At 39.3% G+C, this 16,167-nt stretch overlaps 1 protein-coding gene across 1 annotated transcript in view; it reads left to right on the forward strand.

The window, feature by feature from the left end:
* LOC121182366 (CUB and sushi domain-containing protein 1-like) overlaps positions 1–16,167 on the forward strand; it is a 282,979-nt gene that overhangs the window by 88,044 nt on the left and 178,768 nt on the right. The window contains exons 3-4 of the mRNA XM_041038832.1: positions 3,312–3,506; positions 4,451–4,658. Coding sequence (XP_040894766.1) covers positions 3,312–3,506; positions 4,451–4,658 — 403 coding nt within the window. The remainder of the gene's footprint in view (positions 1–3,311; positions 3,507–4,450; positions 4,659–16,167) is intronic.

The following is a 16,167-nucleotide window of genomic DNA, read 5'->3' on the forward strand; positions in this document are numbered from 1 at the left end:
GGTTATGGAGGGTGGCTTTTATCCACCAGCAAATGTTTTAGTGCATCCATAACAACGGATTCAAGGAGCTGTTTGCTTTGCTATTTTTAGCAGATGGTTAGCTAATACATGTCACTATGTTTATGCTATGGGAGAGAGCGCTGTAGGGGTAGTGCAGAGGACAGTACTTAGGATGTTTAACTTCTTTTTTAGCAGCAGGTGTTTTAGGCCTGACCTCTGATATCACACACACACACAGACAGACGGAGGAAAAAGAAACTGTATTAGGTTTGATCTAATGGGGGGGTGGGAGGTGGGGTGGTGGAGAAGAAGTTAGAAAGGATCAAACAGAAAATAAGATGCAATTGTCTATGTACAAAGTTTCTGCAAGACACTGATAATAATTTATTAATAATTTAACAAAAGCCTTTATCAACACCTCTCTCATCCACTCCTTCCTGTCTCCCTCACTTCCTTATTCCTTCTGGCTCTCATCGTTTACTTCCGTCATTCTTCATTTCTTCTTCCCCTCTTAACACAACTTGTCCTTTCCTTCCTAACTCTTTGTCTTTCCTTCCTCTTTCAGTTTTGCTCTTCACTTTATCCCACTGTCAGTTCTACGCCTCACTCCCATCACCTTTCTGTCTCTATAAATTGAATTTCCCCGTTGTGGGATGAATAAAGTCTATCTTATTCACCTCTGTTTCACTATTAAAATGATGCCCCGGCCTAGAGTTGCCACAGCAACACACTGACCTGCCCCAAGGCTGTGAAGAGCCGGAAGGGACAAACACAACAAAGGATCATCAGTCACTTCCAGTACACACAAACACTCACACACACATACCCATACAGGAATGCCCACACAAACATAGAGAAATACACAGATTTAGACAGATTCAATGGCCATGCTAATTATGACAGCTGGCACTTCACTATACTGTATATATTCTATGAGTATAAACAGACATGGATGTAAACTACAACTTGACTGGTTGGCAAAGGCAGACAACCATGGCAGGCATTCATTTTAGTTGTATTCCGATTGATCCAGAAGCACTCACTGAAATCCAGTGCAGCTGGCTGTGGAGACAGTGGTCTGCTGTGTATGTTTTGAATTACTGTGCCTTTGAATATTATTTTTTAAATGTCCTGAAGTAAACAGCTGGATTTATTCAGGTCGATGTTTGAAATCTTCTTACCATAGCTTGAATGCAAATCCTGGCCTATGTACTGACACCTATTTAGACCTATGACCCCTTTACTAAACCCAGAGGAATGTGACATTATCTGTCTAATCAATTCATTAGGTCTCCCATAATTTCAGACTGCAGAATGTACAGAATGTACAGTATTATGATACGTTTATTCGCCAGTGCCAGGCAGCTGGGTTTTATTTTCACCAAAACTGTTGCCGTTTGTTATATTTAATCTTCATCTGTTTTGAAGAGGTAAAAATCTTTTTTTCTTTAGTTAAAGAAAACAGCAATTCAATCCAAAACTTAATTAAGAAGAGACATTATTGTTGTTAGGATTATTTGTGTTTATAAATTGCGTGTATAAACCACCTACAGTGTATAAAATCCTCAGCGATCAGAATGAAGCTACAGTTGTCACCAATGCTAGTTCTATATCTCACATGCATTCTACATAGTGTGGCAGGTTGTGCTGTTGTACTGCTGTGCACAATACAGCCAACAGAGTGATATGATGTGATTCAAAAGTATATTCTCAAACTGGACTGTATTGTTTAACATTAGAGGACTGAAAAGAGACCAACCCTATAACCTCTTTGCCAGAATTGAAACGGTTTCTCTTAGAGCTGGAAAATGGAAAAATGCAGCTGTAGTTAAGTATGAGATTATCTGGATGCTGACGATAGTTACAAACACTTTATCCTTCCAAAATGCCCCCTGATTCTTTCAGATGTCTTCTTCAGACATCGGTCCAAATGAGGGAATACCTTTGTGTGCACCAAGCTGGCTTGTTAAAAACATGGCGGCCTGGCAGACACGGGACTTTACGGTCACATAAGTGTGACTAATGACTTGGCTTGGACTCGTGACTCCTTTCATTCTCTCTTCTTTGCTTTGCTTTTTTTCCCTTCCTCCTGCCCATCCCTCAGTCAGTGGTTTAGGCTGGGCTTTGAGTTTGGTTTTGCGTCTCACCTTGTTAAAACAAAGCAGGCAGCACATTTGCACAGAGGACAGCGTGGTCATCTGAGTGTGAGTAACTTCCCTCTGATTCATGACTTCATGCAATCCAAATAATGAGTCAATTAGAGTAAATTATACATGTTTAGGGCCCACTGCAATTAGTTCACCTCTCTCTTTTCCTGTCTGACTGGAGTCTGTCCTCTATCCTGTCCGCCCCCCCTCCCCGCTTCCTCTCTCCTTTCCGCCATCATTGTCTCTAGTCTTTGCCCCTCTTCTTCCTCCTCTCTCCTGTCTGTCTCTTCATCTTCCTTTCTATTTTCTCCTCTTCCTCTCCCTCTTTGTCTTCCTCACCCCCCCACCACCACCACCACCACCACCCCTCCCTCTCTCTCTCTGTCCTAGATCTCATGGTCTCATGGTGAAGCTTTGTCTAATTACCATGCTAGCGTTTAATTGGAACAGTGTGCACAAACACATGGATTGACTGACTGAGTACCCCTTATATGCAGACACATGGCTTTGTGCGTGCACATATACACACACGCACGCACATAGAAAGTGCCATTTGGATACACATTACATGCACGCATTACACACCCGGCAAGTTAACATGCTCCAGTTATACAAATACACATAACACACAGCATACACCAGGGTTAGAGACTGTGGAGTTTGTCCAGGTTGTACTACAGCCACTGTGTTGCTGCCCCTTCTGTGGAGCTAAGGCGTGTTGGCTACAGTCATAGATTGATTTTGGCCTAGTTAAACCATGAGCTGCCTGTAGCTGCTCCCACTGTAGAGCTGTGTCATCTAAGAACAGGCAACAACAGATGCACACTGAAGAAAAAAAATGCTAGTCAGACATCTAAATACCACACAGTCACTTTCACATATTTTTAGGTTTCTAGAAAAGCAAACATACACATCTTTGGATTTTTGTGTTGCTGATATTTGGTGTTTGGTCAGTTTCCTCTGACATTGCCAATTTTATGAGATTTACTTGAGCTGTGGTCGGCTGCTTGGTTCTTCTTTGGACTGTTGATTGATTTATTTGGTTGTTTTTGGGTTTATTTTATTTATTTTAGTGTGCAGATGTTTTTTTGTTTTTTTTTTATAAATAAATCTACATATGACTAATCAACAGCAATTTTCTCTGTTTTCTTCTCTGTGTTTCAGTCCTGCCCAGCCATACATGTGGCACCCCTGGCCTAATTCCAAACGGGGTCATACATGGCTCGCGGTACAACATGGGGGACAAGATCCGTTACAGCTGTGAGTCAGGTTTTGTATTGGAAGGACACAGTATCCTCACATGCATTGTATCACCTGGCAGTGGAGCACAGTGGGACTTCCCATCACCATTTTGTAGAGGTAAGATGAGAGGTCTTTATTTCAGTGTTGCTTTCTTTCTTTTTTCTTTCCTGAAACAGAAAAGAAAAAACTTGTACAGACTCATGTCCCAAAACCACCACTATTAGCTCATAATTGAAATGTATTTCTAGAAATACTTAGTACCAACACCAACAACAAAAAGTAAGATCAAATAAAAATGATATAATTGCTGGGGTCATGAGAATAAAAGGACCTTAACATGAGGTCACAGGCCCGAGGAAGATGAGAAATACCGATGTATTGATTACTTTTGAAGTGCAGCAAGGTCTGATTTAAATTACGCAACAAACCGTTATATGAACCAGATGGAGCCCAAAATCCTCAAGTAAAGTCCTTCTAGTGGTTCATTACTTTATAGACAAGAACAGATCTGTCCAGGTTTTCACCATCAGGGCCAGTAGGTGGTTGAATAGCTCAGCTCAGGGATTCAGTGTCTTGTGATGAATCTCTGCAAAACTCGCTTTACTGTTTTGTTTTTTTCAGAGTCTCCAACTCAGTGATTTCATCTTGTGCTTGCTGGTGTCTAGCCAATATGGTGTCTCCTTTGTTTTCACATTAATCACTTTGTTAAGTGTTTGAAGATGTACAGATGATGATGTGTTAATGAAAATTCAATAGTGATAGATGAGGATAAGGATGTGAAAATAACAATGTAATTGTCATTTTAGCTGTGGTATTCTTATTAGCATGTGTTAAATTATATTTTGTATTTGTTTGTATATGTTAATTTATATAATAGTACATTCGTTATGTGTTAATTCATGGACAAAAATGAAAAAGACAACAACAAAAAAAAAGAAAAGAAAACTATCAAGCCAGCCCCAGAAAAGAAAGCACTAAAATCAGTGTAAAAATGCTTGCGTATGTTAGAGAGTTGCTTTTCTTTCTCATTCTGTCCTCCTTATCTGTCTGTCTCTCTCCAGCGGAGGGAGCATGTGGTGGTACGTTACGAGGCACCGCGGGTTCAATAACCAGCCCTGGATACCCCGCAGAGTATGACAACAACCTGGACTGTACATGGTCAATCCTCGCTGAACCTGGGGACACCATAGCTCTCGTCTTCAACGACTTCTTATTAGAGGACAAATATGACTTCCTGGAAATCAGCGGGACAGAAGCACCAAGCATATGGTAAATACATGCCACACACACACAGACTACAGTGTTGGAAAAAAAAATAGTCATGTGTTAGGGCACGGGAGTGCTTGTGAAAATCAGCAGGACTGAGGCATCTATGCTGAATGGTGTATAAATACGTAATGAAAGCAGACAGACACAATCACCATGATATCTGAGGTGTGTAGCAAACATGTATTTTTGTGTTTTGGATCTAAAAGTAACGAAACACACACAAAACAAAAACACATATAAACAAAGTGGGCTCCATATCCTTGTTCTGTAAATTAGGTGGGGACACAGGATACTTCTTTCCAAGGATTAGTAGCCTGGAGGCTTCATTGTTCTGTAAGCTGACTGGTTCACATTAAAGAGAACAGTTGTTGTTTTCACTGCAATTTTCTCTGACTTGTATACTTTCAAGGGGGGCATTTAATATTAAAAGAGGACTAATGATTTTGTTGGGGAGGACAGATACAACTACTGATTGATTAGGTGCACTGATTGATTAGGAGTCCTGTTGATTTTCCTGATTTATTCAAATCTCACTGGGAAGGTGATAAATTGTTGTTTTCACTCCCATTTTCTGTGGTCGTGTTTGAAAATTGGCACTCTGTTGTACCAGAACACACTCAGGTTTTTAAATTTAGAGCGCTGTTGGAATTCACGTTGGTTTGTTCAGAATATCACACATCTCCGTTGAAGGCTTAGATGTGTTTTTGGAGGAGTGAGGGCAGCCCAGTGGTTAGGCATGCAGGATTGTTGCTGGTTAAAGTTGCTGGAACTGCTGGAAAAATCTATAGAGGGGGAAAGTGAAAAAAGTAGTCCGGCCTTAATAACAGCCTGTGAGCCAGACCTGCTCAGAAATCGACATTAGTAGACTTGACCAATATGTCTGCAATGTTAACAAATAAGATGCAGTCACTCTTTTTCTCCCTGTTTTATCGCTTCTGAAGTGTCCCAAAGATCTGCAGAACTGTTCAAGGTGACATGGCCTTTTCAATTCAGTAAATACAAATGTCTATGCAACCACGAATGTTTGCATCTAGTGGAGATTATATGATGAGGCAATGCTGTTTAACAGCGGAAGTTCAAAATTTCAGAATTTTAATCTTTATTAATCTTCTTCTTCTAACTGGTAAATATGATTCCTGAAAATGCTTTTATAGATCACAGTGTCCTGCAGAAACCGTCTTCCATTTTTCATGTTCTCCCGACTCCAGCTGATAGATGACATTGTCTTCCATGTGTAGAAAATGGTTCAGAATTGTGGCGTAAGAAATAGAATGGATAGGTCGACATATAAATAAGTGGAGTGAAGAAGGCAGAGAGGATAGCACTAGATGGAAACAAAAGGAATGGGGAATAATTGCACATTTAGTCCTGTCACCAGCAGAGCAGTACGTATCAACCATGGCATTCTCACGATACCGTTAGTGTGTGTCTGTGTGTGTGTGTGTATGTTTGTGTGTGTCTGTGACAGGTCTTAAGTGGCCCTCTGACAGTTTGAGCTGTTGATCGTTTCTCTAGGGTCTGACAGATTACACACACCCAAATGTGCACACACACACACACACACACACACAGCTTGTCTCTGACGGTATAACATGCACGGACCACTGTCAACCCACCCTCTGCAATGCAGGGGGAAGACGGGCAGCATACTGGAGGGTTACACCCAACATTTCGTCACGTGACCGCCACAGCTGAAGCCTTTTGACTTGATGATTCTGATTTGGACTGGTCTCAACATCCATAAGCATTCACATTATTAGGCCGACTAAATAAAAACACTATTACTAGGTTAACAGTCCCACTCTCTTGAAGGAGGTAATTTGGCAATTTGTTTGATGAGCCACCACAACAGCCTGTGAAATTACGCACCACAACAAACGCGGTTTCAACTGCAAAAAAGCAGTTGCATTAATTTTTTTCTGCACATAAATAAAAAAAATCAGATCACAGATCACAAGTATGTATCTTGTTATGTGTTGGGCAAAACATTAAAATATATAATCTCAAGATAAAATGTATATAAGTTGGCAGACTGACACTACATTCATATGATCTGATATGAACTCCAAATGTATAATGTATGTTTATCAGAATAACACTTTAAATCGCCAAATTAGATTAAATTAAATGAAGTTAAATTAAATTAAATTGATTACTAGTATATTATACTAGCTTTACAAAGTGAACTTACTTTAACATTCACTATTAGACTTCACTATCAGTAGTTATGTGCGGTAAACTATTTGTTTGTTGTTCTTTTTTCCCCATTTTTTTCCCTTATCAAAAAGGTTGCAGGGCTAATGCAGTGGGAAAACAGAGAGGGAGAGAGAGGGGGGTAAACAACAAAGGTCTCTAGTTGGAATTGAACAGGAGCTGCTGCAATTTTATGGTTTTCATCTTAGCCTCCAAAGACCTCCCAAACACCTTGTATATTTAATCAAAGTTCACTGATCCAGGCCTAAAACAATATAATTAAATAAAGGCAAGCTTAAATGGGCTTCTGCCATGCACAGTCTTAGACCATCCTAAGTACCTTTCTCCAGAAGTGGGATTAAGAGATGACTGACGTTTTCACTGAGGCATGTGGGCAGGTCATTGTGAAAATGACTGACACCTGACAGGACCACTGTGACGGGTTCTTCCTGTTTACTGAGAGCTTTTTCTGATTGGCTGTCCCAAAAGCAATTTCCTGTTTCATGTTCCTGTCTGCTAGCTGGCAGGTTGAATGTCAGGTTGTCTAGCTGTCACATATACACGCATACCCACAAAGACTGCTGCGCGCACATGCATGCACACACACACTCGTACACGCACGCACACACGCACGCACACACAAACATTCAAATAAAATTATATTTATTTACATTCAACTGTACTAAGTAGTGAATTATTTGATTATGGTGACATCATGTCCTGGATGATAGTTGTACCCAATATTTTCAAAACCTGCCTTCTGAATGAGGACTGATTGTCAGAAGAGCGCAGTTACTAGCTAATGTGAACTTTATTTCACCGGGATTATTTGCGGAATATAAAGAAGAGTGCATGGAGTATGTGAGAGAGAATGAAATGAAAGCAGACAAAGTGGGAGAGAGAAACAGGGTCAGAGAGACAGAAGGAGAGATTTGGTAAGACCTCCGGGCATTTTTGTCGCTGGTATGGACTGTAGTCCGATGTCTTTATCACACTGCATGGTTTATTGTATGTATTCCTCTTTATTTCCCTATTTAGCAAGTGAAATGTCAACAGGTCACAGCTGTTTTTGTATGCAGCTCAGGAGGTCATCGGTCCTTCTCAGTGCAAGTATTTGCTCATGTTTTCCATGAATCAGTATGAAAATCCAGATCCACCTGGGGAAACCAGTTTTCTGACCACCTCTACCACCTCTAAATATAGCTTTAGTGTAAATTTTAGTCTATGTTAGCTGTATAATGAAATGACCTGTGGCCCTGATTTCACAAACATCTACTTCACGCCAACTATGAATATTGGATTTATGTGTACAGATTAATGATGTACAGGGCATTTTGTCAAAGAATCAGTCAACTAGTATTTGTAATTAATGGCAGACACGTTTGATAAAGGCTTAAAAACAGTGGCAGTATTGACAAGTTGCTCATTCTGGACTGATAATGTGACAGCCTCCACAAATACATACTTCAGAGCAATTTTGTTTAATTTCAGACCAATATCTTGTAAATACTCTGAATATTTCAGCTTCTTGTAAAAAAAAAAATCCTATTTGGAATAGCATAGATAAGCTCTTATTCTGAGAACACAGATAATAAAACAGGAATGCACCAAGATCTACACACATACCACAGCAACTTTGCACTGTTCTTACTGAGTCCTTGGTAAATTCAATTTACATGTTAATTCGTGTGTACCGGGATTCTGGTGACCTGAATATGAAGAACACATAAACAGCTTATCCTAAATAAAGGCTTTATGTGGAATATAGGCTGTTAAATGTGATGTTGTTACTGCTGTTATCTTCAAATCTGAATAGACTATAGATTTTTTATCTGATTTCTTAAAATGAACTGTGTTTATCTGTTTTATGAATGAATACAGTAGGGCCTTCCTGGTCTTAAACCCTTCTCTTCCTTCCTACACTCTAACCTCTGCCCTTCTCACCTCCTCCCCTTCCTTCGTTTTTCTCTCTCTCTTTTTTTCCCCCTCCATTCCCTGCACTCTCAACACTCCCTCTGGCTATCCCTTCTTCTCTGGCTTTCCTTGCCCCCTTTCGACTTTCCTCTCCTCCTATATCTCAGTCTTTCACAAGACAAACTGAAATGCTGTCATTTTCTTCAACTGAATGAATTCTTACACTGCTGAAGGCCATTATATCCAAGTGGCACGACCACCAGCAATTAATCATATTTTGTTCCTTATTGCTCACTACATTATTCACATTGATTTTAAACCAGTTGCTAGTGCGGAAAACTCAAGAATTTGATATAACGTATCATCACCCTGATAGTCAAAGATTTTTAATGAGCAGTGGTTTGTTATGGTGATTTAAAGAGGTTGATGGAATCTCAGAATTTTCACATTGAATCTCTTGCCTCCTATCTTCTACAGGCTTCTAACTAAATCAAAAGCCCTAACTGCCAATTATTCCTTGAGTTGACTCACAGGGTCTCTACACATAGTGTGATGAAACCATTAATCGCAAATCAGGTCTCCTACTTTTCCATGACGCCTGCAAGAAGTCATTGACCTGTTTTAATGGATCAATACATGACAAACATGATAAACTAACTGTAAAGAAATTCAATGCAAAGCACCTCCAGAGTTCAAAACATAGCTTAAGCAAATACTCATTTACTTGTTCACAATGTCCATGGTCCCCAGAGGATGAATCCCAATGACTTTGGTGAGCCTGTGACTTTTCCTATATCACCACCAGCAGTTTAACATCGGTGGTTTTCAGTGAAATGTCTTGACAACTTCAAGTAGTATGCTGTGAAATTAGGCACACTTGTTCATGCATCCCCCAGGAAGAACTGTAATAACTTTTGCGATCCCTTAACTTCCCAGTGTAGGAAAAAATAAATAAATAAACAATATAATAATAATAATAATAATAATAATAATAATAATAATACTTTCTCCAGAAGCTACTGCTTCACAGTAATGACACAGTTCACCTTCGTTCTTTTGTAAAATTATGTAATCGGTCCAGCTGTCTCCCTTTTTACTGTTGGTCAGTTGAGACAGTTCGCTGATGCCACTTCCATCAGACTTTAAAAAGCAAGAAAAAATATAAATATGAACACAAAATAACTGGTAATCATACAGACTTCATATCAGTAACTAAACATGCAATTACTTGGATGGCTTATGTTAAAGGTGAGGCTTTAAGTATTTTTCCATTCACTTGCACTGTATTGTATTGTATTGTACTGGGTTGCATTCTGTTGTATGTTATTATCTTTCCTTTTTTCTTGTCTGTTAACTTTGGTTTATCTTGTTTTTCATTTCTTTCTCTGATTCTCTGCTCTCGTACTCTCACACACACGCACGCATTTATGCATTCACACACGTACATGCGCGCACTGTTTCATTTTTAATTACTTTATTGGCTGTGATAGAAACAGTAGTAGCCAAGTAATTTGCATTCAGTCATCTAGTTTCTAGTTGCTTACCCAGGTCAGTAATTTAAACAGGACATTCATTCGGTGGCCACAGAGCAAAAACAACAGCCAGATGTAATTTTTGTGACAACCTCTTGCACCTTCTTCTTCCAGAGCCACAGTGAAGGTTGGGTGGGAGATGTAGCTCCTCTTGCTTTTCCAGGCTCTCCCTCAGACCACCCCACTCCCCTTCCTGTAAAGCTGGCACAGCATCCTTACCATTTGCCAGAACTGCCTCAACGGCCTTCTTTAAATCAACATCAGGTTTCTACTGTACGCCAAACCTCTAACATTGTTACAATCATCAAGCATGAGAACAGCCACTCCCACTGTTTCCAGCAGTAACTACAATCTCATTATTGTCTACTGATTGTCAACAATGCACACAAGTGGCTGTCTGTCTCGTTGATTTTATTTGATTTGGTAAAACTCCTGAATTTTTCTCCAAGAGGCAGTTGCTCATCTTAATGCAACAAGCAGACAACTATGCTCTCAGTCACAATGGCGTTGAGTCTTATCTTAAGTAGATCACAATTTGTAAACTACCCAGGGGAATCAGAGATGACGGCCTGATGAACCAGGACAACATCATCTGCAAACAGCAGAAATGCCATGCTAATGTCACTGCTGATTGTTTGGTTGCTTGTTGTTTAATGCAAACAGGAGAAAAGGCAAGGAACACCAGTGCCTTGTTTGAACAAACTCGATCGCTCTGACGCCCCACACTCCCACAGCACCTCCCACACAAAACATCAGGGAAAACAGCCATGAGCATCTTACAAAACCCTAAAACACACATAGACAAGATCAGCAAATCCCAATCACTGCTGAAATAACTTCAAGTGGATAAAATGCTGATCCATTTTCCCATGACTGAGCCCACATTGCTCCGTACAAATGGTTTAGGTTATGGTGAGGTTTAACATTCAGTCAGAATTTCTTTTTGAGCACTTTGACCTTGGTAGGTTTTCCCAGAAAGATTTAGCCATGTGATTCCTTGATCATTTAAACACAGCCCCCAGCCCTTTTACTGAAACTTTGTCTGCCAAGTCAAAGTGCATCATATTAGTCCTGCAGCATCCTGGAATGAACCTTGTCCATCCTCATTACCTTTCCATGAAGGATTCAGTGACATCTGCCTAAGAAATAGGGCCAGACTTTATCTAAATTTCCCCTTAAAAAAAAACGACAAAACTTTGTGTATTATTTCCCATGCCCCTCTGTTACATCTCGTTTCAGTCCTCCCGATAGATCCCTTCCTTTCTTATACTCCTGTTTGCCTTTTCTCCCTGCTCCCCATTTTGTAACCACCAGCCCTCTATTAGTCTCTTTTCTCCACTTTCAAACACCTCTCTTGCCCTGTTATTACATTTACATTTTAAATTATGTTTACTGGCTGTGTGTGTGTATGTGTTTCTGTGCGAGTGCGTGGGTGTGTTATGAGATTAAAAGTACCAGTGTACCAGGGTTTGCACCGAGCACTTGGAATAAACAGCTATCTGTTGTGGATAATGTGCTTTCCAACTTTTTTGACTTGTATCCAGTCATTTATTTTTACAGTGGCTTTTTTGTCATTTTGCAGATGCTTACATCCACAGGGACCTGCAATAAGAGCAGTGCTAGAATAAACTTAAAATAATATACAAGCAGAAGGGAGGACAGAGGGCCAAAACAACAGTGCCCAGACAGTAGAACGTTATGTCTGTGTCGTTGTGATCATGTATCACCAAAAAGCTTGTGTTCTAATAATAGAGAAGTGCTGCAGTAAGCACAGAAATACCTCTCTCCTGCTCTTGGTTTCTTTGTCCCCTTCTCCTCTCTTTTTTTTTTGTCATTTGGCCTCTCTTCTTTTATTGTCTACTCTTCCTCTGTTTTTCATCTCCTCTCCTCTGTTCTCATTTCCTGTTTTTTTTTTTTGTTTTGCAACCTCTTCTTTCTGTCTCCCCTACTCCACGTTCCTCTTTGTTTTATCTTCATGATTTTCAAGTGAAACTTTCCATTCTGTCTTTTCGCCCCGCTTCTCCATCCCCTCCTCTCCTCTCTCCCATCACTCCTCTCCTTCCAGTTCCACTTGCTTTCTCATTTATTTCCATCCTTTGCGAACTTGTATTTGTAATGTGTAACCTTATTTAGACTTGTCTCTGTGTCTCACCTTTTCTCACTTGTGACCTCTCCTCGGCTGGTGTTATCTCTCTCCTCCTGTTCATTTAAGCGGATATCCCACTCTCACCTCCTTTCCTATGTTCTTCATCCATCAGCCCTGGTTTGTCTCTGAAGGTGTTCTCGTGGATCTATCTTTTCTCTTCTCTGCTTTTGTCCTTCCTCTAAGTTTGCTTTCTGTCGCATTTCTTCTTGTCGTCTGCTCTACTGTTTTCTGTCAGACCTGTCCTTCATTATCTGTCTCCCCTCTCCTCTCCATCTCCACCTGACCTCTGTGCTGCTGCCTGTTTCCTTTTCACCATCTAGGCCTGTCGTCTTTCAAACTTTTATCACTCTCATCTTTTCTTTACTCGTTTGCTCTATCTTCCTTCTCCCCTTTCCTTTCAGTTCGGTCCCTTCCCCCTGTCCTCCTTCTCTCTGACCTCTTGTCTCTCTCTCATTCCAATGTCAGGCAGCTGGCCTGTCCCTATGAATAATGGAAGAGGTGCAGCATATCTCACAGTTTTTTTTATCTCTTGCTCTCTCTACTTTTCATATTTCTCCATTTTTTTTGTTGTCTCCTACACACAGTCCCCTATAATTCTGTCTAGGATACACACACTCATTACTGCCACTTAACCCTAATCTTAATCATCAGCACTACATACCATAATTCTGCTCTTACCTGGATTTTAATATAAATCCAATTCTGACCTCAGCCTCAGTGCTGACTCTAAAACGGCTAGTTGAAGAGGGGTAGTGTTTCATCACTAGAGATCAGAAAGGAGACACCAAATCACCAAAATGTGCAAAGAAAACACAGTTATTAAAGAACAGAGTCCAAACAGGAAGAAATCCTCCAAAGCAACAAGTCATCCAGAGTCTTGAAGGTTGCTTGTACCTCCTGTTTGCCATTGTAATGTATGGGCTCATTTTTACAGGACAGCCTTGCACAAACATCTCTTCTGGGAATGAATTATCGCTCTTAAGCATTTTGAAACACAGACATTTTTGAACACAGTTGGCTCCAGTGATTGACACCACATTTGCTGGCTACTAGAACTTACTAGGGTTCATGACATCCCCCAAAACCTATCAGCTAATTAGGTAAACTAAAAAAAAGTTAATCGTTACTCCATTCAAAGATATTTCCAATATCTTTTATTGTGCATAAATAAAGTGCAGTCTGTGGTCTGTGGCAAAGGTGCACTATGTGGTGAAAAATTGTTAAAGTCTTAACTTACATTTCTTGCTGTCTAACTTTATTTTAGAAGTTTTTTTTCTTTTATGCTGTCTTGCAGAAGTGTCACTCAGTCAAAGCCTTAACATGCCACTGCGAGAAGGTGTGGTGGGAATTGCTTGCAAAACAGTCTGCTCACATAAACACGCAAAACACTGACAGGTTGAAGATTAGAAAATATTGTATAGAATATAGGAGATAAACCTTATCACCAAATGTCAGAAGGAAAGGTCTGAAAGAAGAAAAATTAAATTCACTTTCATAGTGTTTTCAAGAAGAAAGAAGTTAAATGTGATTGACTCTATGCCCTATGTCTCAACAGTCATACAACCAGTTGGCAAGAAGTCATGAGCTGTTCTTGCGCTAACATACACTACAACGCATGCAAAGGTATTCCAGGACAGAGGCCTTCCTAATATGATAACTGAACATGTGGTTACACTTAACATGGCATCTTCACATTCTGCTGCGACATGAATCCCAACAGGCAAATCATCAGATTCTCCTCTAAACCTTTAATGTGTTAATCTGACCACAATGTTTCATAGTTGTAAAACACCAGCACAGACGTATGTCTGTCGTAAGTGTAATGAAACAATTTGTGTGGCATTGTGACACAAGGAGTGTCAGATGTTGTTAGTAGGCAGCAGATTTTCAGTTCATCTCAAGCTGATAATTTGTTTAAAATGAGCTCACGAAAACATGTAGTGAGAAGCTCCAAGCAAAGTTTTCTTAAGTCATTCTTTTTCCCAGAAGTATTTCTGCAAGGCATTGATGGAAAAAAAAACAAATGTTTTGCTAAACAAGTTGTAAAAGGGTTTAAATTTGGATTTACGAAAGCTGGAATAGAATTGCTTGAGGTCCACAGAAGGGTCTTTACAATTGTGTGACACTGAGGTACTAGTATGTTGATCAGCTCAGACCATTGTTGAGGTAATATACAAACTGCATTGTCATGAGATTAATATGAGCTAATGCACATTAGTTGATTTGTACATCAAATGAGTGAATTTACAACAATATCATATTGCTATCATTGCATATAAATAGTATTTTCTGTTACATAACCACTGTTTTGCAAACGCGCAGGGCCTGAGGCTGTAACAGAACAAAATCAGCAGTGATTTCCCAAAGTAATACTGAACAGGTGATTGTTTTTCTTCAGGACAGAAATGTTGGTAAGACTGTTGGTACCATTAAATGTGAGTCAACACCGCACACACATTTAGTTTCCACTAAATCAAATTATATTATAAAATGGACCAAATATGACCTTATTTTCATGTAAATATGACTGACATGGTACAATAATGCTGTAATTCAGTGAATAATTAGAGGGCCAGGTTCCAGAGGTGGAAAGTAACAAAGTTTACTCAAGTACAGCACTTTAGTATAGTTTTGAGTTACTTAGTTTAGTATTTCCATTTTGCGCAACTTTATTCTTGTACTTCATACTTCAACTTCATTATATTTTTCAAAAATATTTTGTGCTTTTCACTCTTCTACATTTATTTGACATCAATACTCACTAGTTACTTTGAAATACAAGATTACCCACATAAAGCCTCTGATAATCTTCTGAAATATGATGCATTTATAGACTGAAGTATTCATTTAAAGTAGTTACAATTCTTGTATCTACACCTCAGCCAGCGAAAAAAAATCCTGAATGCTTACACAGCACTGTATTAGTAATTACTAATATAACACTCTTACATGGGGTATTCGGCTGCATAATGAGTACTCTTAGGTCAGGTTTAGTTGCTAATACTTTTTTTTGCATCTGCGTAAGTAAAATTATGAACACAGGACTTCAAGGTGTAATGGCATTAATAATGTGATATTGCTACTTTTACTGAAGCAAAACTTGTTATTCTATTATTTGTATTCCACTGCTGCAAGTGCCCCCCAAGTCCTCAAAGCATCTGTCCATGATGATTACCAAAACCATCACACCATGGTTGACATGGTCCACATTCCACTCATTAATATTAATATACAGCCCAGCTAATGATGGCCTTGCACAAATAGTGGTTCCCATCAAACAAGAATAATAACACTCTGTAGTTTTTCTTAGCTATGTTTCTAAGTTCAGTGTTTCCCATTTCAATTATTCATACATGTTCTGACTGTACTGTAATAGGATTTGGAGATTACATTACAAAACGTGAATCCATTGTCATAAATACAATAGATATAATTCTTATGTATTAGCTGATGAAATAGCAGTCTAACTGATTCTCCCGCTGTTGTCAGTTCACTGTCATTTTTATATTTACTTCAATATAGAAACTCATTAATTACTTGATTTGCTCTTTAATTGACTTTCAGTTGTTCTTGGTAAGATATGTTCCTTTTTCTTCCCAGCTTTGATTCAAATATAAATTGACTTCAAGCAGAGACAAAACAGCAAAGTCCAGTGATCAGTTCTTAACAGTAATCTGTTTCATCATACAAATCTTTTCTTTTTTTTACTTGACAGGTCATCTAA

Source organism: Toxotes jaculatrix, chromosome 1 (genome assembly GCF_017976425.1).
Source record: "Toxotes jaculatrix isolate fToxJac2 chromosome 1, fToxJac2.pri, whole genome shotgun sequence".
NCBI lineage: Eukaryota > Metazoa > Chordata > Actinopteri > Toxotidae > Toxotes > Toxotes jaculatrix.